At 46.3% G+C, this 27,942-nt stretch overlaps 1 protein-coding gene across 1 annotated transcript in view; it reads right to left on the bottom strand.

Annotated features, from left to right (window-relative positions):
* The window catches only part of TBC1D10B (TBC1 domain family member 10B), a 401,631-nt gene that overhangs the window by 166,197 nt on the left and 207,492 nt on the right, over positions 1 to 27,942 (bottom strand). The window contains exons 3-4 of the mRNA XM_086931687.1: positions 16,937 to 17,044; positions 12,311 to 12,417 (exon numbers count right to left, since the gene is read on the bottom strand). Of these exons, the coding sequence (XP_086787813.1) occupies positions 12,311 to 12,417; positions 16,937 to 17,044 (215 nt within the window). The remainder of the gene's footprint in view (positions 1 to 12,310; positions 12,418 to 16,936; positions 17,045 to 27,942) is intronic.

Here is a 27,942-nt window from a genome sequence, read left to right as displayed (position 1 = left end):
AGAAGTCAACGGGAAAGTCGAGGTTGCAGTTTGGACCATGAAGAAACCCTGTGGAAGACAGAAGTGTGGAGAGTTAGCCCACCTGTGGATACCCCAGGAACCAAGAAACCTGCACCAGGGAAGTCTGGTGCGTAGGTGCGAAGTAACGGCGGAAACCGCTATAGACCACAATGGGGGATTTCAGGAGAGGTGCCACTGGAGAAGACTGTGCAGGAGTCCGTTGGAATCCAAGGGTGGATTCTTGAAGTGAAGAACCTGTAAGCAGAGGGGACAGAGTCTTTGCCACTCGGAGGTGGCCAGGAGACAAGGAAGAGCAATGCCCACCAATGTTGGACAGTTTAGAAGTGTTGACTGACATTGTCGCTGCAGCTCTGAGGACCAGGTGACAGTGAGGAAGACCAGGAGCAGTGCCATAAGCTGTCGCATGTCGGAAGTTTAAAACCAGAGGGTTGATGTCTGGCGTGAACACCAACAAGCCTTGGAAGCTGCACTGGCATGGAGAACAAGGAAGAAGCAACGTTGCGATCCACAAGGTCCAAGGGGCTCACCACAAGGAGAATCACAGCAGGTCCTGAGCAAGCAGGTGAGCCCACTTAAGCAGGAAAGGACCCATAGGCCAAATGGCACAGGAGTCTGAAGAGGACCTCAAGCAGCTCACCAAGAAGGAAGGCCCATGGTGCAGAGGATGCGGTGAGGACACTGCACCTGGCAGGAAGAGATGCTGAAGCCTGGAGCTTCTTGTAGCCTGAAGATCTCTGGAGTGCAGAGCCAACAAGCTTTGGCAACAGCAAGTCGATGTGGTGCACAGGGGTTTGGTCCCAGCAGTTCCGATGAGGAATACTGGCCTAAAAAATGCAGAGAGGGATTTGCAGAACCACCACCTGTGTAGCTGAGCCTTTCGAAGTCTGCAGGATGTCAGGGTTGGCAGACAAGTCAGCTTTGCTGCGGTGCCTGCAAATGCAGGGGAGTGACTCCTTCACTCTAAGGTAGATCACTTCAAGGGTCCTTGATGCCAACAGGTCTGGTGAAGATCCTGGAAGAAGCACAGACAACGAAGAAAACTTGCAGAACAGCGACATCAGGAGCAACAGGGCCACATTATTTGGCCAATGGATACCACCAACTACATAAAGCTGATATCTATTGATAGCACAGCATAACATTGGAAGTGACATGCCTGGAGGGAGGGAAGGTTGGGAGTGTATTAGATTAGAATTGTTAGGATTTGTGACAGGGATATTTTGAGGGCACCGCTAAGCAGAAGAGGATATTCCCCTTGACTTATATCTAATTTTCTTTAAAAATTCTTTGATTGTTCAGTCAATTATTCTACAATATTGTATTGATATGTGTCATGGGACTTAGTTAGAGACCCTAGAATTGTATGATCAAAGGGCACATCAAGGGGGGGAAATGCTAGAACTAGGATTTGACAAACTGCTAAAGTCTTGCTTTATAAACCTAATAAAGTTTGTTTAAAAAAAAATCAGGAGCAGCAGGAGTTTTCCTTGATGCAGTCTCTATTTCAGGACTAACTCCAAGTGTCCAGACGGTCGAAGAGTGACATGGCTTTAGGCAAATCTGAATAGCCACCTAAAGATAAGCCCTTAAATACCCTAGGAAAAGGGTTGGGACGACTCAGGGGTCCCTCCCAGAGGAGGGGCTGGACAAGAGGGGAGGATACTCCCATGTCCTTTGTCCAGTTTCACACCAGAGCAGGAGCCAAGGACTCCCAGAACTGGTTCCAACTGGAGTATGTAAGAAGGGCACTAAATGTGCCCTACAAAGCAGTCTGGTGGTGCTGGCAAGCACCCCACCCTAGCCCAATACACTAAGTCCTGTCTGGGAGGAGGTCACACCTCCAGCGACAGGAAACCTATTGTTTCATCTTCCTCTGCTTGAGGTGGGCTCAGCAGCAGGAGGAGGGCAGAATCCAGCCTGTGGCCGGCAGCGGCACTAGCTTGCCGTCAGGCCCAGAAAGGCTGTAACAGGGAATACAGGGGTGGACCTCAAGGGAGCCCCCCAGTGCATGGAATCATACTTCTAACACTGGGATTGGTGTTGGGATACGATTCCAACATAATCCGTGAGAAAGGGCAGTAGGGTATAAACTTCGCATGGTCATGAAGCTTAAGTATGCAATTAATATTTTCTTAACGAGAGCGCTCTAAGGATATTGTACAAAGACCACCCCGCGTTGTCAAAGAATGCAGACCTCGGTTCACACATATGTAACAGACAAAAAGTCAATATCCTGAGCATCAATAATGTAATCGAGCACATATTAAGTCCACACATTAGTCTTCAAAATTGTTCTTCTTTGCACTTTATTCCATATCTTGTTTGTATATTAATCAGCACTCCAATCTTCATCAACAACAAATAGCCACAGATTAAGCAAACACGTTTTTCATCTTTATGGATTTAACCATAGACTTCCTCAGGGCGCCTGTAGCAATATATAAGGGATAACTAGAATAGTGACATCTATCATAAACCATTTAAACAACAAAGGAGTGACTCAAACAGTCAGACATAACAGGATGAGACGTAGAAAAAGCACGTGGGTGTGTAAAAGAAAAAGAATCACAGTGATTTTTATAAAACCCTCACTCACCCAACCATTGGGTGACATGCTTCATCATCGGGTTGTTCACCGGGTATGCCAAGTGCATGCCCGGTGTGCTACTACACCTGCAACTGCAGTGGAGCTGGTTACTAGAATAAAAGCAGTGCAAAAAGTGATAGTGAATTTAAAGTGTCAGAATAAAAAAGTGCGCGTTCCAACCTATACTTAATTTTAATAAAGGTTGAAGCATGCACGATGTTAAAAAGGTTTGGCGGACAGGCTTGACAATAAATTTGAGTCAAACAGTCCTGATTTTTGGTTCATATGGTCGACATGTTTCTGCTCGTGGCGGCCTCTTTAGCCGAGCTTTCTTCAGGACCAAACTGTGACACTGGGCGGTATACACACGCTAAGGCGTACCCTAACCTCAGTGTACTAGAAAGAGAAAGGACTCACGGTTATTTACCGGATTACCCTGGTATTTCCAGGATGTTGTAATGTGAAAGCACAATTGTCTTCACTTCATAGGTCGGTGGGGCGGGTTTTATTATTCAGGCGGTGGCAGTGCCTTACGAAGGTGGAAATACGGGGAGTCTCCGGAATGCAGATTTTTCCGGTGTGAAGAAACCTTTTTAACATCGTGCATGCTTCAACCTTTATTAAAATTAAGTATAGGTTGGAACGCGCACTTTTTTATTCTGACACTTTAAATTCACTATCACTTTTTGCACTGCTTTTATTCTAGTAACCAGCTCCACTGCAGTTGCAGGTGTAGTAGCACACCGGGCATGCACTTGGCATACCCGGTGAACAACCCGATGATGAAGCATGTCACCCAATAGTTGGGTGAGTGAGGGTTTTATAAAAATCACTGTGATTCTTTTTCTTTTACACACCCACGTGCTTTTTCTACGTCTCATCCTGTTATGTCTGACTGTTTGAGTCACTCCTTTGTTGTTTAAATGATATTTTGACTGGGGTATAGGAGTGTCCCTGAACCCTTCCTCTCCTGTTGTTTCTACATCTATCATAAACCTTCATACAGTATCCTCAGTATTTGAAACATAACCCTTTCCTGCTTACATGTGAGAGCAGTCCCCTGCGTAGCGGAGAATTTCAGGAAGAGCTGGGCAGGTACGTGAGCTGCTGGGAACAGCCTAACCAGGGCATCTCAGGCACGGTTGAGGCGCAGGCTGCTGATGGCTACCGGAGTCCGGATTCTCAGGTCCCTCTGCTCTCTGGAGCTGACAGGGTGCCATGGTTAGGTGGTTTGCAGCAGCTCACGTACCTGCCCAGCTCTTTCTGAAATTCTCAGCTGCAAAGGGAACTGCAATCCCTGCGTAGGTTTTGTGAACTTCTTTGAATATACATTTAGCGAAACAATAATTAATACATCGTTCACATTACAAAACAAAGTGTGTTTTGCAAACCAGACAGTGTGCAAATAGTACATCCTGGCCAGCTAACAGTCCCGGCCTCATCAGAGCCTGAATACTAAATCTGTAAACAGCAATGTTAACAAAAAAGAAAGCACACAATGGATGATAGTTTAAAAGAGCATTACAGTAACATTTATATCTAATGAAGCAAAATCCCAGGCATGAAAAAGTGTTACAACTGCACGCATTGTAATAACATCACAGAAGGCGCATTCTTGTTACATCCCCAAAATGGCAAAAAAATCAAACTCAGACAACGGACTGATTGCTATTCAGCTTACGTTATTTACAGCATTAAATGTCCTTGTGGAAATCTGTACAGAGGGAAAACGGAACGCAAAGTTAAAATAAGGATAACGGAGCATAAAAGCTGAATCCGTAATAAAACTCTGACATCAAGCTTGGTTACTCACTGGATAGAGATGAAACACACTATCCCTCAGTTCAGGTTCCAAGTGTTAGAACAGATACAAATTTCCCCGAGAAATCTGGAGGATAGATTTCCTTGAAACTTTGATACCAAAAGGTCTTAATGACAAACTGGATGTGATATGCTTCCTTTGATTACAATCCTAGCCAACAAACAAATGCTCTTTCAGCACGGATATTAAAGTTAACCTCTTCATCCTTTACATTAAATATCAGTACCCATAGGTCTAAAATGGCAGTTTTCAACTAGAAATAAAATAAACCTTGATGGTTTCATAGAATGAAGCATGTAATATGAGTGTTTGCCAAACTGGATATGATATGCTTCCTATGATTAGAATCCTAGTCAACAAACAAATGCTCTTTCAGCACTGATATCAAAGTCAACCTCTTCACCCTTTACATTAAATATCAGTACCCATAGGCCAAAAATGGAAGTTTTCCAACTAGAAATAAAATAAACCTTGATGGTTTCATAGAATGAAGCATGTAATATGAGTGTTTGCCTCGTGGTCTTATATACTGATTTTAAATTGATGCATGTCTATATAGGCTTTGAACAACATTTTCAATTACCATAAGCTGCATCTTAATTTTCTTTTTTCTCCTTCACTTACTCTTTGTTTTGCACTTGTTTTCTAGTCTGTCTACCCCACTACTTCGTTTAGGTGTTACTGAGTGTCTGTATTTTAATCACGCTAACACGATCGTCTACGTTTATTCAGACCATTGTTTTACGTTTATGTTCAAGTTTTTGTTGGAACGAAGGAATAACTGACATCACCTTGTTCACAATAATAATAGAGACGGCTGTTGCCGATTTTCTATGAGCAGTGAGGCTTCCATTCGCATCGAATATACTTGGTTGACAAAGTTTTGAAGGATTTTTTTGTAAATGTTCATGTATAACCAACGATACATGTTTGTTGGTTTTCAACCTACTGTCGTTTCCTTCAATTAAAACTACCAATATGGCTGACGCTGTTACTGCGGACTTTAGTCCACCATTTATGTTGACTTATTTTTTGCAACAGTCAGACTGAAGGCTTACTTTCTCAGTCCGTTATTTATGTCCGCCTGATCACAAACTAGTCGGAAACGTTTTTGTTTAGTGAAGGTTGAGTTTGGCGGTTCCACGCGTGAAGCTTCTGTTTGGAGGTATGTTAGACCTACAACAGCATTATTTCAATCCGTTAGCTGTGTTATCTAGCAGCTTCTTAGTTTGTTTTTATCTTATTTTGTTAGAATAAAAGCGGAACGTTCGAGTTAGAAGGACTATTGCACACTTCGTGGTATTTCAGCAAGGACACTACGCTTCAGACATAAGCACCTCTTTTCAGGTATTTTGGGTTGTTGGAGAAATTATATCGGAAACTCTGAACCTTTTATGTTTGTTCAGATTGTGAAGTTTTGTATATTCACCCATAGGTGTGAGTAAGCTTGGCTGGCCTTTTGTTTATTTGTTCGCACCGACGTGTTTGTCATCGGCCGACCATCTCTACATTTCAGGTAATTTCACGCAAGTTCTTTGTTACACACACAGTAACACCCATTTCAGTTTACTAGTATCCTCAGTTTATCTAGAGCATTGAATAGAGTCTGCTTTTACCCATTCTCTTAGTTTCCACCTAGTGCCATAGCATAATTACCTTGATGCGCCAGTCTGAGTTAACACAATAAGAGTGGTATTTTTTCCGTTTACGATGTGAGTCCACAGTGATTATTGTTTCCTCCTATACCTTCATAGGCTTACCTTGGAGTCCTCTTGTTGTCACTTCTCAACCTAGACTATCACTAAGCATAAACTTAAATCTACACCTGCCATAGACAGATTCACTTTTTTCGGTTGGACTTTTTGCTCTTTCTCTGACTTTTAAATTAAGTTCTTTCTGACTATATTCTAACACTACATGCAGAACTGTATACCACATTAATTAGATATAAATAGTGATTTGAGTCGCGATGTAAATGTATTGAATATTCACAATCAGGTTGTTTATTGAATGTTCATTCCTTACAGTGCCCCTGACGAAGGGATTTTTGCCCGAAATGCATTGGGACTTGACGAAATTGTTATGTTTTGCAATAAGGAATGTTTTCATTTAGACAGTTAATCATATGTCTAGCTCAGGATTATGACATATCGAAATTAACTGGTGATTAACAAATGTATTTTGGATAATGTCTGATGAAATGAAAAGTTTAAGTTAATCCATACAATTAAAACTCAATGAGCAAGCATCAAACTTCGTAGTTTATAGTTTATCAAGGCAGATGGAGTTCTGTCGCCAATAGTGCGGGCAGGGCCTGGTGACGACTGTCACCAGACTGTGTTTAATTCTAGTTTAATTAGAGTGCTGCTCCCTCTATCCCACCGAGCACACTCTTTCAAAAAATTGTGAGTAAAACAGTATACATTTAAAGTTCTGATTCATAAGGAGTGCGCTACACAACCCAATTTTTTCTTAACGAAGCAAAAAGCCACACTGAAAAAGTGGCTTTTTTACTTTGCAAGATATTAGTAAACATCTACCTTTGGCAGAAGGTATGCATGTCTGAAACAGAACACATACATTTTATACATAGAATACCATGCTAGTGAAAATAAATGAGGACTGATAAAACATGTTGTTTGGAGTAAATGCAGCTCTAACAAGTTACTGATCTTCGCTAATGCCTTGTCTGGTAGAGACTATCTATCCACAGCTTCATTATCTTAGAATTATCCTAAGGAATCGGAATGGATCCAGAGATTCTGGAACAGTACTCATGCATCCTTTAAGGTGGAGTTGATTGGCCTCGCATCTGCAGCATCCTGGCCCATGAAGGGACTTAAGTGGTGCCTATAAAGGCGCCACCCCAATGCGCTGACAGTTTCTTTTAGCGACATTTCCATGCCAGAAGCATGGAGCCACGAAGACAGCTGATAAACTGGTGTACGTCACTATGTGCTTCTTAAGGGTGACCCTAAGCAGAAATCCATTTGCAGAGCGGGGAGGAAGGGAGGGTCGGTAAGGAATCTGCAGCGAGACAGTTTCTACCAGATAAGAAGTTACCGAAGGTAAAATGCTTTTTCATCTGATAAAGACTTATAGCCGCAGATTCCTTACCTTAGAATAGATACCCAAGCAATACCTTCCTGGGTGGGTATATGAAAGTATTAGACCAAAAAGTCCTGCAGGAACAAATGGACAAAGTGCCCACCATGATGGACATGACCGACCAGGCAATAGTTCTTGGTGAACATGGGTAAAGACGCCCACGTTGCTGCCTGATAGATGTCCTGAACTGGGACTCCGCGACCTAACACAGTGGTCACAGCCTTGGCTTTGGCAGAATGAGCACACAAACACTCTGGCTGTTTTTTTGGCCAATGCGTAGCAGATTTTTATGCAGAGCAATATCCATTGTTGGCTGGTCCAAGCCTGCACAGCCTTCCCTTTCAACTCCACAACATAACCAATGAACAGTTGCTCCTTCACCCAGAACTCTCTAGAACTATCAATGCAGAAGGATAACATTCTTTTTGGGTCCAGACAGTGAAATCTCTTCTCTAAAAGGTTGAGATGGTGCTAAGAAAGTAGATAACGATATACTTTGGCATACATGGATAAGTCACCACCCGTGGAAGTAAAGGAGCATGGGTCTTCCTAGTATGTCTGGGTAGGGAGGCTGCACAGAGTGCGCTTGAAGTTCGGTAATCCTCCTTGCCCATATTATGGCTACCAGAAAATCCGGTTTTATGTTAAGTGACTGTAGCAGGCAGTTGTACTTTGTCTCGAAGGGTGTGCACATAAGAAAACGTTAAGACCAGATTGCAATACAATTGTGGCGTAATGAATGGCCTTTGAGAAAATAGGTTTTGTAGTCCCTTGTGGAAACGAGTCACATCAAGTGACTTAAACAAAGAAGGTTGGTTCTGCAACCACAAAAAATCAGATATAGACAACAAGTACTTTTAAACAATGCCCGGCCCAGAGCCCTGCTGGGCCACAGAAAGTACAAACTATAAAACGTAAGATATGTGCGTAGCAAGCGGGTCAACGTTTTTGGATGCACATCACGTCACAAATTTGTCCAAGCGGCAGGTGTTGACTGTTTTGGTGGAGGGACGCCTGGCTGCCAAATAGCGTCACAGGAAGGACAAAGGCTCTCACGGCTCAATCTCCACTTATAAAAGTGGAGGGTGCGCAGGTTTGGGTACAGGACCCTGCAACACTGCTGCAATTTAAGATCTTCCCACGGTGCACGCCTGATCAGGGGACAGATACTTATGCTCAAGAGTTCGGGATACCAAACTCTCCGTGCCCAATCTGGAGCCACAGGAATGACTTGGGCCCAGTTGTTCCTGAGAACTTTGGGCAGGAGTGGTATCGGCGGAAAGCTCCACTTGAGACAAAAAGCATCTCAGAGCGTGAGCCGCCTTGGATACTCAAGAGCACATAACTGCTGACATTACGCATTCTAAACGGCGGTGAACAGATCTAACCAAGGTTATCCCCAGTCTTGGAAGAGATCATGCACTACTTCTGGATGGAGACACTATACTCAATTCGTTACGCATCGAAGGCTAAGTTTGCCTGGTTTGGTGTTCAGAGAGCCCCCCAGATGTTGAATCACCTGGCAAATGCCTTGACGTTCAAGCCATATGCTGTGCCTCTTGACTCAAGGTCCATGACCCCATCCCACCCTGTTTGTTACAGTAACATTTGCAGTGGTGATGTCCGTTAACACCTGAACTAGTCTTTCCTTGATCAAAGGAAGAAATGCTTTTAATGTCAGCTGGATCGCCTACAGCTCCAGCAGGCTGATATGGAGCTGGGACTCCGCCGTAGACCAGAGTTCTCAGATCTCTACCTCTCCCAGATGGTTGTCCTAACCCATGAGTAACGCATCTGTCACTTAAGTCAGCCCTGGTTGGGAAAGGGGTCTACCACTGACCGATAAGCAGTTCGTCAGCCACCACTGCAGGTTATTTGCAGTTTCATTCGAGATCTGCTCCATGTCAGAAAGATTTCCCTCATGCTGTGCTCACTGGACAGCATGAGGGAAACGGCAGAACCGCCATATGCCAACGGGCATGTGTTGCCAGAAGGCTGGAGGCCATGATGCACAAAAGCCTGAGAGTTAGTCTCACTGAATTCCAGGATAATCTGAAACATCGGTATCATAAACTGAATATCCTGGACTCACCGTTCGGGAGGATAGGCTCAAAACTGCAACGTATCCAGAACAGCTCGGACGAAAGTGAGCATCTGAGAGGAAGTCAGGTGTGACTGGCACATTAATGGGCACATTTTTTATTTCGTTGACACCTTATCTGGTAGAGACCTGATATAGCGGCAGACTCCTTACTTTTGAATATCCCAGACGTCAGACTGGAACCATAAGATTTTTCTTCAAACAATACTCCTGTACACCGGTAGGTTGTCTCGGTTGGCTCCGCATGACATTGGTGTCATCCGCGCTAGAAGTGATGTCTGCGTCACCTATATAGGCGCCACCTCGGCATGCTGACGTCAGTTACTTTTCACGACTTTCCACGCCAGAGCCATAAAGTGCGCGGACCCTGATGTATTTCAACAACTAGGGCCCTGAAAGGGATCATTCCCGACCCTAGAAGCCTGTCCACAGTACGGGGAGGATGGGTGGGTTTGTAAGGGATCTGCGGCTATATCATGTTTCTACCAGATAAGGCGTTACCGAAGGTAAGCAACTTGTCCATCTGATGGAGACATCTAGTCGCAGATTCCTTACCTTTGAACAAATGCACAAGCAATATCATCCCTTGGAGGAGGGACAGCGGACAAGCTTAGACCAGAAAGTCCTGCAAGACAGAATGGCCAAAGAGGCCTTCCCAGCAGAGTTATTAGTCGAGGCAGTAAAGCTTGGTAAACGTGTGCAGGGATGCCCATGTTGCTGCCTGACAAATGTTGAGGACTGGAACTCCACATTTCAACGCTGTGGTGGCAGCCTTGCTCTTGTGGAATTAGCTCTTAAGCCTTCAAGAGGCTGTTTCTTTACCAAAGCATAGCAAATTTTGATGCAGAGGATGACGCATCGTGAGATAGTACTCTTCTGCACCGCACGACCCCCCAAAGTAACCTACACGGAATTGGTGATCCACATGGAATGCTTTAGTGCGGTTAAGGTAGAACGAAAATGCTCTTTTTTGGATCCAGATGGTGGAGTCGCTTCTCTTCCTTAGAGGAATGGGGCAGAGCATAGAATGTGGGCAAGGTAACAGATTGCCCCACATGGAATGGTGATACCACTTTCAGAAGGAAAGAGGCCCTAGTGCAAACCACAAACTTGTCAGGGAAGATTGTCAGGTAAGGAGACTTGAATGACAAAGCCTGCAATTTACTCACCCTCCTGACTAAAACGCCTGTTTGGATGGTAAGCAGCCAGAGGGGCCAATTGTGCAGAGGTTCAAATGGAGCCCACATTAGGTAAGTGAGAAACGAACTAAGGTCCCACTGAGGCATAATGAAAGGGAAATGTGGGAAAATATGTACAAGTCCCTTGAGAAACCGATTTAAAATGGGAAATTTAAATAATGAGGTTTGGTCTAGCAGCTTCAGAAAGGCAGACAGGGCTGAAAGGTACCCTTTTAGAGTCCACAGAGAGGAGCCCTGCTGGGCAAGGGTTAAAATAAAAAGCAAATTATCAGAAAGGGCAGCAGAAAGAAGAGTCAAAAGACTTTTCTGTACAATATATTACAAATGTGTTCTATCGGCAAGCGCAGCCCTTCTTGTTGGAGGGACGCATTGGCTACCAAAATAAGATTACAGACTTCAAGAGGAAGGTCAAATGCTATGAACTGCTGCCGCTCAATGTCCACGCAAAAAGGCGTAGATTTGACAGCTTCAGGTGGAGAATCCTCCTCTGCTTCTGTGGCAGAAGTTCTTCCCGAAAGGGCAGCCTGATCGGAGGATATATGCTCAGCTGGAGAAGCTTGAGATACCAGACTCTCCAAGTCTAGTCTGCAGCCACAACAAAGACTTAGGCCCGATCGTTCCTGATCTTCTTGAGCACTCTGGCATGAGTGGTATGGATGGAGAGGAATACAGGAGGCCTGAGTTCCACTCGAGACGAAAAGAGTCTCCGAGTGAATTAACTTGGAAACTCCAGCACGCAAAACTGCTGACATTGTGTGTTCTCGGCAGAGGCGAGATCGATCTTACCAAGGTTCTCCCCACTGCTGAAAGAGACCTTGTGCCACCTCCGGCCTTGAGACGCCATTTGTGATCTGCAGGGCATCAATGGCTGTTTGTTCACCCTGGTGTTCAGCGAACCTGCCAGGTGTTGTACCACCAGGGACATGCCCTGCTGTTCCAGCCAAGTCCTGAGATGCAGGGCTTCATGACAAAGGGTCCAAGACCCCAACCGGCCCAGTTTGTTGCAGTACCACAAGGGACAGCAGAAAACAACAGTCCCATCTGTTCCCATCTGTTCCAATCTGTTTACGGACTAGGGAATTTGTTGCATATTAATATGCACCTTCTTGTCCTTCCTTCCTTAATGCTCTGATGCAGCCTACTGTCTGTTAAAGTGTTCTACAATGCAACATGAAATTAAATAAATAATTTTGGTGAATGGTTCCTACCACTTCTGCCCATTTCACCAATACATGGACACTTCATCGAACCAATCAGCTGCCTCCGCTTTGTTTCATAACTTTAATCAGCACCATAAATGCATTCATATACTACTACGGCTATATAGTCCCAATCCCTCTTACCCTGCTACATGTCCATCAGTGCAGCCCATGCAATTCTCTCCTCCGCTCATTCCTATTGCCCTCCAATCTAAAAAATATGGCCCCTGCGCTGTCCAATACTACGTGCCTCACACATTTAGTTTTTCTCACCCATGTCCTCCTCTGGCTGCAAACATTTCATGGAAGGGAAACTGTCTGTGAAGATCTTTCTCAATAACATCCAACCACTTAGGATCTCCAGGGTTCCGCTCTAATTCCTGCAGGAGAAAAAGTGAAAACCTTATGCAAGTCCACAAGGCAACTAAACATATTAAAAAAGTAACATTGTTAATGAGAGACAAGAACAAATGACAACTAAAGTCCAGAAAGAAAGTCATGAGTAGTGCTGCCCAAGAGAGGGATCCGAGAGCATTATTACAACCGATAGTATCTCTTCTAACGCACACGCAAACTCATTAAACAAACAAACAAAAAAAAAACACAGTTGCAATGTATTTATGGTTAAGGATTAAAAACTTTATTTTTTTTTTAACTTAAACATGCACCATAAAGATAGCGGCGTAAAGCATTACTCACGAAACAGCCAAGCAAACCATAACCTCACCATTGCGGAACTAACTTTAAATACTAAATTTCAGTAGTTTTTAGTATCAATTGATAATTATTACTGTTCTTTAACTGACTTGTTCCAGTGAATTTTGCCTGACCTTTGGACATATGCATTGGAGCTCTAACACTGAGTGTGACCTAATGATTGGGCATGCAGCCAACCCATCGTGGACAGACAACCATTGGCTGTACATGGCCTCTGCAAAAGGTCAGAACCTTTGCCTTCCCCTCTTACAGCAGCCACCTCAGATGCACATGGCCATCATCCGTGCATATCCGGGATTGGTAGGCTATGGCCAGGCCCTGCGCAGAATTCTAGCTTAGCATAGCCATTAAGCTTCCTGAAAAAACCCACCGCGGACCCCACGGACCTCAAGAACTTTCGACCCATCTCGCTCCTCCCGTTTCCTGCCAAAGTCATCGAGAAGACGGTCAAAAAACAACTCTCCGCCTTCCTTGGGACAAACGGATCCCTCGACCCGTCACAGTCCAGTTTTCGAGCTAACCACAGCACTGAGACCGCCCTCATCGCAGCCACCGACGACATCAGGTCTATGCTCGACAACGGGGAAACCACCGCACTCATCCTCCTGGATCTCTCAGCAGCCTTCGACACGGTATGCCACCGCACCCTGATACAACGCCTCAGCAACACCGGAATCCAAGGCGCGGCCTTCAAATGGATCATCTCGTTCCTCGCCGGTAGAACTCAGAGTCCGCCTCCCCCCGTTCCGGTCCGCAGCTGCCGAAGTCATCTGCGGCGTCCCACAAGGATCCTCGCTCCGCCCCACCCTCTTCAACGTCTACATGAGCCCCCTCGCGGCCATCGCACGCAAACACAACCTCAACATCATCTCCTACGCCGACGACACACAGCTGATCCTCTCCCTCACCAACGACCCAGCCACAGCCAGAGCCAGCCTCCAGGAAGGAATGAAGGACGTCGCGGAATGGATGAAGCTCAGCCGTCTGAAGCTGAACTCAGATAAGACTGAATTCCTCATCCTCGGACCTTCCCCCTCTGCCTGGGATGACTCCTGGTGGCCACCTGCCCTGGGCACCGCACCCAAACCCACAGACCATGCACGCAACCTGGGCTTCATCCTGGACTCCTCCCACACGATGACCAAGCAAGTCAACGCCGTCTTATCGTCCTATTTCAACACCCTGCGCATGCTCCGAAAAATCTTCCGATGGATCCCCACCGCAACCAGGAAAAAGGTCACCCAGGCCCTCGTCACCAGCCGCCTAGACTACGGAAACACCCTCTACGCCGGAACCACAGCCAAGCTCCAGAAAAGACTACAGCGCATTCAGAACGCCTCGACAAGACTCATCCTGGACATCCCCCGCCACAGCCACATCTCTGCCCATCTGAAGAATCTGCACTGGCTCCCCGTCAGCAAGAGAATCACATTCCGACTCCTCACCCACGCACACAAGGCTCTACACGACGCGGGCCCCAGGTACCTCAACAATCGTCTCGCATTCTACACGCCAACCCGCCAGCTCCGCTCCACCAGCCTTGCTCTTGCCACCGTCCCACGTATTCGCAAAGCCACCGCCGGAGGAAGGTCCTCCTCCAACCTGGCAGCCAAGACATGGAACTCCCTCCCCACCCACCTCTGGCTGACACAGGACCATCTTGCTTTCAGGAAGCAACTCAAGACATGGCTGTTCGAGCAGTAACGACCCCCCCCCCAGCGCCTTGACACCCTAATGGGTGAGTAGCGCGCTCTACAAATTCCTTGATTGATTGATTGATAGGGCCAATGCAGCTGAGGAGTGCCATATTGTTCTTTTTTTCCTCAGTAGTCACAGATCCAAGATCTAGGGCCAGATTTGTGAATAAGGTACCCCTAGTGTGATCTGTGGATTCCAGTATAGTAAATCCCTTAAACCCATAGAAATATTTTTCTTGATGCGGAAGGTCCCTTTATTAATCGTCCTTATTGGCCTACTCGTCCAGCTAGTCTCTGCCCTAAACATTATGCCCGGTTTGTCTTAATCTGTCCTAGTGTGGTGCTCAATGTGTTACATTGTGTATAATGTGTCACATTGTGTATAATGTGTCACATTGTGTATAATGGGTCACTGCGACACAACTTTCTCTGTAATATCAGCCAATCTGAGAAAGTGCTGGATTTTGAAAATTCATAGTATCGGCAGAGAACGATGGGAGGAAAAGCTCTCTCATCCAATGGCACTCCTATAGTGTAAATGGATTTTGCAGATCCTCCAAGGATTCACAAATCCTCGAAGGATCCACAAATTAAAGGTCTAGAAAGCTCTAATTTTTAAAAAGACAAGGTCTTTAAAACATGTGAAATGATTTACATAATAGCAAGCAAAATGCTAGTTTTCTGCAAAGTTTGGTGTAATTATGTTCCCCATCAGGAAACAGGCCTGATTTAAAGTTCAAAAGACGGATTACTAAAGTTTAAATGTGATGGCTATTGCTTCTGCCGAACTCTACACCAGGCCCAAAATTCCTGTTGCAGTTAAAATGTGAAGCTATGTACAAAACTTGCCATGCTGATTCCAGACAACCTGGAATAAATTAAAGCAGTCCCCGACACGTGTTTCGCTTTAATTAGTTTGTCAGAGAGAACTAGTTTTGATTTGACACAAGGGAGCACACAGTAGAAATCAAAGCAATACACTTTCAGGCTTAGAGTGCCACATACATTATGCAAAAAAGGAGGTAGGGAACTCTGGTTAGTTTCCAGGTTTTATTGATCCCTTGTCTCAGGACAAAGCTATGTCTTGCTGGTCTCTCTGATCAGCTTGAATACGGTGTCAGAGACAATTTTTTTTTATTTCAGGTTGGCTTAGATGCTATTCTACCAATCCAAACCTGTAATGGTATGCCTGGAGTGGTAAAAAGGGAATTGTCATTTTTCAGCTTGGCATGGCAAGTTTATCCTATGCTTAAAGACGCTGCTGCAAAAATAGCAAAGGTCTTTGTCACTTTCCTGGCTCTGCGTGGGTGGCACTGTCCCAATCCTATGCTTAAAAACTCTGCAAGTGAAACAGACCTTTAAGGTGAGCAGTTTTAGACTGTCAGTTGTATTGTAGAGTGTTTCATATAAGAGAGCTGCTCGCCACCTAAAAACTGGAAATACAGGTGCGTGTGAGGGAGAGGGAGATATCTCTAAAATTCACAATGGAAATTGTGTGCAGAAAGTGTGTTTTGGGACCCCTTGTTTCTGGGGCCCCTACATGCTGGATCACCCTGAAACTTTCCAGGAAGGAGCAAGCGGAGGATGAAATCGTTTTTCAAAATATTGTGAAGATTTGTCAAACTGCATCAACGTTATTAGCAAATCAAAAAAAGCTCTTACTCTGGAAAGTGTGTACTAAGTATAACTACACACATACATATTAAAACTGAAATGCTTGGCTAATACCAAACGTAAAAAAAAGCCTACGGATTCCTTTAATGTGCTTCTAATACTCGGTATATAGGATCTTTCCAAATGACTTGTGGGTGCCTTGCCAGCTGGTGGCTGGACCGGGAACTGCATGCATTATTCATGACATGCCTCTTTCCCTACGCACGTGGGTGACTATGACAGTTCTCTTCTTTGGAGGAAGAAAAAAAGAGCAAATCGAGCAGTTAAACTTTTGGCCTATGACTGAAGGGGTTGGAGGGAGGGCATTGATAACAGAAATATACTATGGCATACGATAAATAGTTGCCCTTAGAGGAAACGTCAGTCTACTGTTATGACCTACTCTTTCCTCGAATCGACTTGTGGCTAGATTCCACAGCATGTGAGAAGGACACAAGCAGGTTGCGAAGCCAAAAGTTGAAAATGGGAAGACACCATGTATTAAACAACCCTCTTTTCTACAAATCTGGTAATGGTATTCTCCAGGTGGGGAATGGTCTATGCTCAAAATTATTTGTTGACACGCAAGCACATTTCAAAACAAATTAAAAAAAATGTAAAAACAAGTTTTAAAAAAACCCATACATACCGATTAGAGACAGCAATATGGTGGGCATGGGTGATGCAGATACCTTAGTCTCATGGTAATGGAGGTCTAAGTCACATTGTCTAATGATTTCAGCATCTACTTTAGAAAATGCTACCACGTCCACTGAATAAAATGCACTGCTTCAACCACATATTAGCCCCTGATCATCTTTACAGCATGTACCTCAAACTTTCCTGGGTTCCTCTCAATAAGCGCTGTGCTGTTAGACAGGAACTGCCATGCCTTGGCCCGTAGAGAAGATGGAATTCCTTTTCGACATCTCAGCTTCACCTACAATCCATGAAAAAGCGAAAAATCAAGCAAACACCAATAAATTCATACAGGGAAGCAATCTGAGATTGAGAGGTCAAAGCAAATAGGTATTGCCTTTTGCATCTATTCGTTTTACCAATGCTGTACAGCATTAGCGAAAATATTGAAATTAAAAGCAAAAAGGCTTTAGATGCCACTGAACACGTCATTTTGTAGGGGCGCACATGAGTGATGAAGAATGCATGCACATACGAAATGGAACAGGGACATATTTTTTTATTTACCAAAAAATGAAATTTTACTAGCACAAAAGGGTTTTTGCAAGGCGGAGGGAGGGTCAGTCAGAAATGTGCTGTCTTGCTCTCCAAATAAAACAAGCATTTACAATGCAATGGTCTCGGCATTATTAAAGGTAGAGCTATTGGCATTGCTCATGGCATTTTTTATTTTTTTATTTCATAAATAAATGGCATTGTCATTTATATTGCTAATAGCTTAATCGTTAAATAAATGGCATTGTCATTTACAATGCCAATAGCTTAATCGCTGGCAAATGCAGGACCTATTGCATTTACACCCACACAGAGCCACACACACAAAGCCACCCACACACACACTTACATACAGAGCCACCCACACAGAGTCATTCACATAGAGCCACCTACACAGAGCCACCTACACAGAGCCACCCACACAGAGCCACCCACACAGAGCCACCTACACAGAGCCACCCACACAGAGCCACCTACAAAAAAAGCTATCCACACAGAGCCACACACACACAGCGCCACACACACACAGCGCCACACACACACAGCGCCACACACACACAGCGCCACACACACAGCGCCACACACACACACAGCGCCACACACACACACAGCGCCACACACACACACAGCGCCACAAACACACACACACAGCGCCACACACACACACACAGCGCCACACACAGCGCCACACACACACACAGCACCACACGCGCACACACACACACACAGCGCCACACACACACACAGCACCACACGCACACAGCACCACACGCACACAGCACCACACGCACACACACACACAGCACCACACAGCGCCACACACAGCCACACACACACACACAGAGCCACACACACACACACACACACACACACACACACAGCCACACAAACAGAGCAACACACACAAACAGAGCCACACACACCCAGAGCCCCCACACACCCAGAGCCCCCACACACACCCAGAGTCCTCACACACACACCCAGAGCCCTCACACACACACCCAGAGCCCTCACACACACACCCAGAGCCCTCACACACACCCAGAGCCCCCACACACACCCAGAGCCCCCACATACAAACCCAGAGCCACACACACACCCAGAGCCACATACACACCCAGAGCCACATACACACCCAGAGCCACACACACACACACAGAGCCACACACAGAGCCACACCCCCCCCCCACACACACACACAGGAGAGCAAGCACTGCGAGGGATCAGGAAAGCAAGCACAGCCAGGGGGCAGGAGAGCAAGCACAGTGAGAGGGCAGGAGAACAAGCACAGCGAAGGGGCAGGAGAACCAGGGGGTTCTTCATTAAAAGCACAAATGTTTTGCTTGTGCATTTTGCTGAGAGTGCAAGTGCTATTTCAATCTTTTCACTAGCCCCTGATTCCTGCACAATTACCTTGTAACTGGGACCATGAGGCAAATGCTGTACTGTTATCTCACTAGCTTACTTCTGGGATATAGCTGAAAACGCCTCAGCTGTTCTTATAGATTTTTCAGTACCACTGGACATCGAGGTGTGTAGTTCTCACACTAAAAGCCAATTTCTTCCATTCCTTTTGCCTTCCAATTGTACAGAAAATGCACTAATATAAATGCACAGTGCCTGGTCTGTAAGCAAACAATAATATTATGCACACAGAGTCACTAGCCATCAGTGATGTTCATCACACCAACCATAGGGTTTTCCCACTCACCATTCTTCCAGCCAACAGAAGCCCTGCCCCCTCCAGGACCTACTTAATGCATGACCGCATTAGAAGGCACCTGGGCACCCACCTTGCCTGTTGCCTCCAGATCCTGCTTCTTCCAGCCTGATCGCGTGACAAAAGCCTCTGCCTGGGTTTTCACACCAAGGTTTTTCGATCACCGTTCTTCCCGCCAACAGAAGCCCTAGCTCCCACCGACTGAAGCCCTACCCACCTCAGGACCAACTTAATGCAGGCCGCAGTGCAACTGCACTACCGGCGTGCAAAAGGCAAGCTTGTCTGTGCTCATCCACGACTGGACTGCACCCAGTGCCACCATCCCTGGGCCTCCTGCAGATACACGATCGGTGAGCTCTACACCCTCGACCGAGCAACAAGCACTGTCACCCATGCTCCACGAGAGGACCTTTCGCCTGCACCCACCTGCCAGTTCACCTGCTACAGTAGGCACACCTGCCCACCATCAGCCCCACCCCAACACACCACAGACACCATGTGAAAAAAATGAAGCCAGAATCAGCCACATACTCACCGCCTTGTTCAACACCTGAATTGCCACAGCCACCTTCACCGAGGAACACCTTACTAAAGAAACCATTCGCAGACTCCAGCAAACTCAATAACTACTGACTAATCTCCCTGCCCCCGGCCATAGTATTAGAAAAAGCCATCAGCCAACAACTCTCCTCATAATCAACCATATGTGTGTAAATCAGCTTATAAGATATGTTACATAAGCCCAAGGACTAAAAGTGTGGGAATCACATGTCATCCATACTGGTAGGTAGTATAGTTTAGGAGCGCTTGGTGTGGAGAAGCACAAACTCTGCGTGGAAAAAGAAACAGCAGAGTTGGGAGTTTTCTTTAATAATAAGAATCAATTTATACCCAAATTAACCCTTTTTGCAAAATTAATCTATGCTCTAATGCACACTTTGCAGTGTGTGTGCAGCTCTATGATGAAAGTTAATAACTCACTGCTGATCTATTTACATTATATGCACTCTGGAATCTACATTGTACACGTTCTTTATAATAGGCATATTAACCCTCTGCACTACTTTGACATGAGTCAAAACATCAAATATACAAAACTCCAATCTCTCTCCCGGAAGAACATTAATCACAGGAGTTAACTTGACATTTTTGTGAGGCCTGGTAATTGCCGGAGGAAAGGAAAGAGGCAGCAGGTGCTTTAAAAACATAATAAACTTAAAAACACTGCGCCCCCAAGAAGTCAGCACCTGGTGCGGTGGCACTGGTCGCACCGCCCTAGAGACCGCATGTAGCAGATGCGGAGGTCGCTCGTTCTCCTTCCTAACTCCAAAGACAAGGAACGAGCTACCCTTTCATCTACAGACCTCCCAGTCTCTTTCAGAGTTTCGAAAGTCCCTGAAAGCCTGGCTATTCGGCTAATTAACTGGACTCTGCCAGCACCTGGATACCGTCATGGGTGACAAGAAGCACTCTACAAATCTAATGACAGATTGATATGCTGCTTCCTATCATTATATGGTCAATGGCTCGGAGGTGCAGTCATAGTAAAGTATCACACTTGCTAATATTGAGTTATTCTTTACTGAAAATTCAACAAATCAAACTTTTCATAGTTTATTGTAAACAGCAATTTAGCATGGCTTCTGTTCACAAGGGCAAGTTTGTGCCTGCCTTGCAGTTGGTTCAACTGCATGTTGAAGTCTGACGCCAGAAAGCAGTTTCTAAAGCATTATGTTGGAGTTGCTTTTGTCGGCCCCTCCATTTTATAACAAATGTAATTGTTGGTTTAATTCTGGAAACATACATAATGAATTTTACTACAATGAGTGTAAACAAAACTATTACAGAAACCAAAGGCACAGAGGTGCTGATTTGGATACTCCTACCCACTCCCCATGTATCCCCAAACCATGCTCTTCCAGTATATGTTTCCCAGTCTGAAATCCAGTTAGTCCAGTGTTGAGACAACATACGGTTGTCCCCATTATGTGTGTATCCCCACAGAGACTCAACCCAATCTATCCTAGGAGTAATCTTGATACCTCAATATTCCGCCCAAGATCTCCATATTTTAATGTATTTCCTGCAGCATCCCAGACCTTCATATACTGCCCTCTCAATACACATTCAACAATCCATTCCCGCTTTCTGCTCCCCAACCGAGGAGGTGTCTTTGTTTTACCAAATAATGGGTAATGTCTTGTTTCATCACTGTGAGTCCCAGCCAAAGTAGTGTTAATTGTGGACTGTCCCAGTCAATGATTGTATTGATGTGCAGGAGGATTAGCTTGGGGTCATACCCGATGTGCCACCCCAGACCCCTCTGTAATCAATTCCTTAATCTTGCTGTAAACAGCTCTGCTTCTGTCTCATAGAAAACAACTGATTATGATCTAAAACTCACACATGACCCATCAGCAACCAGCTTCTTCTCTTTGCAGACTCATGAAAGAAAATCCCAAGATTCAAGGCCCTATTCTTGGCTCACTGGCAGTTTATACTCTAAATAGTTGCTGGAGGGACTTTCTTTTTTCCTGTTTCTGTCAAAAATGATCATTCAGAATCTACCCTCAGCATGTAACCTGTTTCCACGCTACAAGAGTAGCACACACTCAACAAAACATTTCACCACTGGTTGTTACCGCAGTAACCTCATTAAGATTTGCATTTACACCATATGGGATTACATCAACGATAATGAGTCAAAACTGAAAGCCCCACAAAAACAAATTTACCGAGCTGATGAGGGGTTTGTGAAAGCCACGAGCCTGAGAGTAAAGAAGGAGAAAGAATACAAAGAAGCATAGCATAATATTCACAATTAAACATCTCTACACTTTGGCTTATTTGTAAAAGAGAACTAAGTACACATGCCTGAACCAAATGATCTGAGCTGCTGAAAGTAAATATATATTTCTGGCTCGAAAGCCTTCTAAAAAACGCATATTGCTTTTAAAACCTATGACTGAGAGTTAACCAAAATAGTGAGAAAACTGGAAGACAGAGCGAGTGAGGTTATGTATGGAAAATAGCTAACAAACGTGAATGCATTTACCAGTAGGTTAGAAAGTTCTAAAAGAGTCATTGTTAATAACATTGTAGTTCTCTGTCGCCTCAAAATAGGAGGGGTAACAACCGAATAGCACACACTATCTTCTTGGACCAAGACTTTTTTTTACAGTGGCGGTCCATGGAATTTGGAAACACCTTACACATTAGTCCAGAATGAAAATGGGTTTCTGTAGGGTACAAATATCTATAGAAAAGGGGTTCTGGAAAATCAGACATTTGATTCAAAGTAGGCCAATAGAAAGACTAGATATTCGAAGCTGCCAGTCTTTCTTTGAATTTCTGTCACAACAGTAGATGCACAAATAAATTCACTATATTTCCCTTTACAATAATAAACGATTATTTACATTTAATTTTAAAATATTACATACATGCATTGCTCCTATGCCACACACACACACACAGAGCAGTGCATTACAAAATGGTGAAATACAAGTAAAATCAGCTAATGGCTAAAGTGTACTACTTAGACCAAACATAGCAAGAACTTGCACAGTACAATTTCAGGGTCTGCTGAAGAGAGATGCAGATCTTTTCTCAGGACGGTGCAGAGGCCACAGGACCACGTAACTTGGAGAGGAAACTATTTGACACACGTGCTCTGAAGTCTCTAACCTCGATTACGAACGCATAGGCCAGACCGCTGTGAATCACTGCACCAACAGGCTTTGGAGAAAGAACCCAGCATCTCCTGAACACGCTAACCTGTGCCATAATATACACTCACAGAGATGCGGTCTTTCTGCATTAATGCTAAACAATTAGGTGCAGGGTTGCGACCAGGCACTGCGGATATTGTTCCATTTGGACTGTGCTCACCGCATACGCAGTGCCCAGACACCATGGCAGAATTGTGCAAATATCTCCATTGTGAGCGGTGCAATGACGATGATGATGAAACAGCAGCATTTTAGGAACCTGCACATCCCAGTGAGCAGACGCATTTACTGTTTTGTTCCTTGCATTGACAGACAAAGGCTGAAATGCTGCACACGGCGCTATTCGCTGCATCTGTGTCTGCCATACACAAGCCACAGGAAAGAAAGACTACTGTCCATGCCCTTGACTCTATGATGCACGAGAAAGGGAGGTGGGGCCTTTCATAAAAGATGCTTCTGAACATACATCAATCAAAAAGAGCTACGCAGCCTCCCTAATTACGACTATGCGTATCAGGGGCTCAGAAAGCCATCCGCGCAGCTCTAAGCTACACTATAACCAAAAGGTGCACCTGCAGCACCATACACACAGCTGTTTCCAGGGCCCTCCACCACACACACGTGCATATGCCTCTCAATAATGCTGCTCGTCCCCCAAACCTGCCCTGTGACCTCGCCAAAGATTCCCCCTTTGTAAATAAACATGGCAGACCAAATCTGCCCTTACCGCTCGTGAGGTAAAATCATTCCAAAGGAGGTGAAGTGAGTTCGGAGAGGAGAGCAGCGTCTGCCCACTCCCGCTCGTGGAGGAAGACAGCCCGCCCTCCCCCAGGAGAGCCCGGCTTGCTCGTCTGGTGCCTCAGAGCCCCTCGCCGGGGAGCTGCGGTGAGCGCGCACGCAGGCATGGCAGAACAATTGTCAAGGAGCAGGCAGACCACTCCTTTCTGAATGGCGGAGCGTGCCTTCGAGGATTCAGCGCTGATTAAATAAATGCCCCAGAACACTTGAAATCAGATCCGCATTAGCAGAAAATGATCTGTGTTGCGAAGAATTCATTTATGTTTATTAAAGTTGCGAAGAATACATTTATGTTTATTAAAAGAGTTTTAACTACAACGAATCGACGAGTTATTAAAGGCTTCCGAATTTAGCTAATATTATAACGGAGGCACTAAAGTAAAAAGATTGACCAGGATCCCACACTATTTGGTCAAGGGGAGAATCCGGATTTTGAACGCAGGTCTCTATTTCAGAGAGTAACAAGAAAAACAGCAAAAACAAAATGGCGGCCGCAACTCCGAAAATTTTCGGATTCGGGGGCGTGTTTAGGCGTTCTGGGAGACGGTGACGTCACAGGGCGAAAGAACGCCAAAAACACGCCCCCCAATCCGAAAGAGACGGGGCTTGTTTGGAGTGACTCCCTTCTCCTCCAATGGCTGGCCTCCGTTTAGGAAGCCAGCCAATGGACGAGAGGTGGAGGAGAGAGGCGGGTTCCAAGCCCCGTCTAAAAATCATCAAATCTCCGACCAAAGACTGCGCAAGCGCAGCCTTTAGGTCCTCGACCTAAAAAATGGGCACGCAGTGGTGCAGTGGGGACAAACGGAGTGGATGAAAAAGGCAGAGAAAAGCAGCACACAAGGGAAAGAATAACAGAGCGGCAAATTAGTTTGGCTGGGGTGAAGCACGTAAGAGTGAGCTATACAGGACGGGTATTTCAGGAGGGAAGAGAAGGACATGAGGGAGAGCGCTGGAAAACACATGCTCTCTTATGAAGTGTTTAACCAAAAAAGTAACAAGCAATTGCAATGCAATAGGTTTCGCATTATGAAAGTTTGAGCTATTGGTATTGTAAATGACAAATTTTTTATTTATGTGCTGGTTTTGAAAATAGCGAAATTATTAACTTTGTCATTTACAATGCCAATAGTTTTAACTTTCGCAAACGTGACACCTATAGCATTTGTAATGCAATATGTGTTGTATTTACATGACTTAGATGTATTAATATTACAAATAACAATGGCTTTTATTTTTTTTAATAATTAATACTTAAATAAAAGTTATTGTAATTTATAATGGCAATAGCTTAAACTTTTTTAAATAACTTTTGGGAAGATTATGTTCAGTGTATTTTATTGTGATGAAAATCCAAGAACAGAAGTGAAATATTAACATCTTTTTGTGACATTTGTAATAAAGCTTGAAACATTGAGAGAACATATAACAACCAGTTGTTGTTGAATGGGTGCACAGAGTGATGCTGTGGCCTTCAGTGGTGCTGAGTGATGCTGTGGCCTTCAGTGGTGCTGAGTGATGCTGTAGCCTTCAGTGGTGCTGAGTGATGCTGTGGCGTTGAGTGATGCTGTGGCATTGAGTGATGCTGTGGCATTGAGTGATACTGTGGCATTGAGTGATACTGTGGCATTGAGTGATACTGTGGCATTGAGTGATGCTGTGGGGCATTGAGTGATGCTGTGGGGCATTGAGTGATGCTGTGGCATCGAGTGATGCTGTGGCATTTTCATTCACGCCGGTGGAACTGTGCGCGGCGCCACCAGCTCTGGATCACCAGGGCCGCCTCGTTCTTCTTGTGAGACTGGCAGTGAGGCTGCGGCAAGCTGAGAGACGTGGAGAGCACTGGGGTGAGGGTGAAGGGAGAGGAAGGTAAGAGAGAGGGGGACTGCGTGGAACAGAGAGAAGAGAACGGGGGAGACAAAGTGGAAAAAGAACGAGAAGGAATAAAAAGTGATTTAGCAATATAATGAAACAAACAAAAAACACAGGTAAGAGGCAAAAGGGGGAGAGACCGCGAGAAACAAATGGCGAAAGGCAGATGAGAGTCCCAAGTTAGAGGGGAAAGTGTTGGTAGGAAGGGAAATATGGAAAACATGGAAAGGCAAAGATGGAGAAATGAAGGGCAGAAGTTACAGGGGCAGGAGAAAGAAAGGTAAAATATATAATGAGGTGATGTGATAGAGGCAAGAGTTAACCATAAGAGCGAAACAAGAGGTAACCATAAGAGCGAAACAAGTCGGATGGGGGTGGGCGGGGGAGCAGGGGAGTGAGTGAGTGGGAGGGAACGAGCATATGGGGTGTGAGTGAGACCAAGCGTGCGCTGGCGAAGCGTCGCGCTTAAAGAGCCTGGTGGTGTGTGAGGCTTACTTGCAAGTCGGATGGGGGTGGGGGGGGGGGCGGGGGGGGGCGGGGTAGCGAGCGAGTGGGAGGGAACGAGCATATGGGGTGTGAGTGAGGCCAAGAGCACTGGCGAAGCGCCACGCTTCAATAGATCACACGCATTGGGAGGAATCCGCTTGGAATCCGCTTGTTCAAGAGTGTTGTTTCCCGGGGGGCGTGGCCAACAACATGAACGACTAGGTCGAGTCTCCCGGTAGCTCCAGCGAGCCATCTGTGATTCGACATATTAACGGTGCCCGAGAGTCCTGTGCTCGACTCCCAGAGCAGCTTGAGGAAGAAATTGTGGTGTGTGTGGTGCCCTAGCGGTGGTTCTGGCAGCGTATGACTACTCCGGTGCGGGGCCTGAGAGGAATTAAGATGGCGCCAGCCCGCTATTGAGACTCGGCGGCCGTTGCTGGTTACGAACACGCTGTGGAGTCAGACGGTGAGCAGAGTGAGCGGCGGGACCCGGACCCATCTGAGGAGCCGCGCACGAGTGGACCTTCCGGTGGGGCAAAGCGAGGGTACTCTGAGCAGCTTGGCGGAGTGACGGCGCGGCCTGCGGCTGTGAGGGGGACTGCGCGTGGAAGACTGGATCCTCTGCCCTAATGGGGCCTGTGAGCAGCGCTGGGGTCCCATCCTTAATATTGCATAGGGCCTGTGTAGCGGCCCGTGAGGACGGCGCCCCTCCTAGCGGTCGACCCCTGGCACAGGACACGGGAGTGCCCAGCTCCGGACAGCAACCTGAGGCGGGGGCAACGGGGCCCGTAGTGCCGGGGCCTGGAGGAGTCTGCCAGTGAATGGTGCGGATACAGAGGCTGGCATGGCCTGCGGTGCCGCGTTTGGGTCGGGAGGCCCCAGAGCCAAGAGTCCGATGAGTGGGGCTGCATAGCCTGGGGACCCACGATCGACGCGGCTTATGAACCCCCTGAGACTGGCAGCTGGGAAAGGGAGGCCGGGCCCCGGGAGTGCTTGACGAGGTGGCGTCCTGGAGATACTGTGAGGCATTGGGAGGCACAGGAGCCTTGGATGGCTGCTGGAGGTGGTTACACGGGCCCGCACAAAGTTTGGGGACTGCAGGCGGCGCCAGGTTGTGGCCTACACCTGAACTGTAAACCGTCCCATGGGGGCACCGTAAAGAGGCTTGTGGGAGCACACTGCGCCTGGACGATTACGGAGGTGTACCCGGCGCTCCTGGCCTTGAGTGTTGCTCCTGTGGACGGGGTACCTGGAGCTTCGACCAGACGGCGGTAGCCGCAGTGGGGACTGGCCCTGGACATTGATCTCGCGACAGCTGTGGCGGACTGGGAGCGAGGTGTGATGGAGTTTGTACCCAGTGGCTGGTGGCTGATACTGTGGAAGGTGGACTGATATCTCTTGGGCGCTCAGGATGAGGAAGAGGTACGCACCGGCCCGGATCCCTAAGCAGGGGACACTGGGTAGATATGCTGCGGCCCCTCCCGCCATGGACGCTGATACGCAACACTTACGCTCGGACACTGTTCTACTAATGGGGGCCATCCAAGCATCTAGGGATGATATCCAGGCTTCACGAGCGGCCCTTGAAGTTAAAATTGGAGCGGTGGGTTCATAGGTAACTCTATTGCCCCAAGACGTCCGTAACTTGACGGAGAGAGTGACTACTGCCGAGAATAGATTGGGTGACGCGGAAGATGTCGTTCAGGGGCTCAGGAAGGACGTCGCAGAGCTCCAGGCCTCTCACAAAAACCTCCAGTGGAAGGTGGACGATGCGGAAAACAGGGCCCGCCGCAACAACCTCTGCTTCGTGGGCTTTAGGGAAGGAATTGAGGGGAACAATATGGAGACCTTTCTGCATGGGTGGCTCCTAAAGACCTTCCCGATGGCATGCTTCTCTAACTGCTTTATCATAGAGAGGGCACACCGTGCATTGCTGGTGAAGCCACCGGAGGGGGCCCGGCCGAGGCCCGTGATTGCCCGTTTTCTGAACTTCGCCGATCAAGACACAATCCTGAGAGAAGCCAGAAGACTCTGGGAGAT

This window comes from Lissotriton vulgaris, chromosome 7 (genome assembly GCF_964263255.1).
Source record: "Lissotriton vulgaris chromosome 7, aLisVul1.2, whole genome shotgun sequence".
NCBI lineage: Eukaryota > Metazoa > Chordata > Amphibia > Caudata > Salamandridae > Lissotriton > Lissotriton vulgaris.
This window is presented reverse-complemented; position numbering and strand designations above follow the sequence as displayed.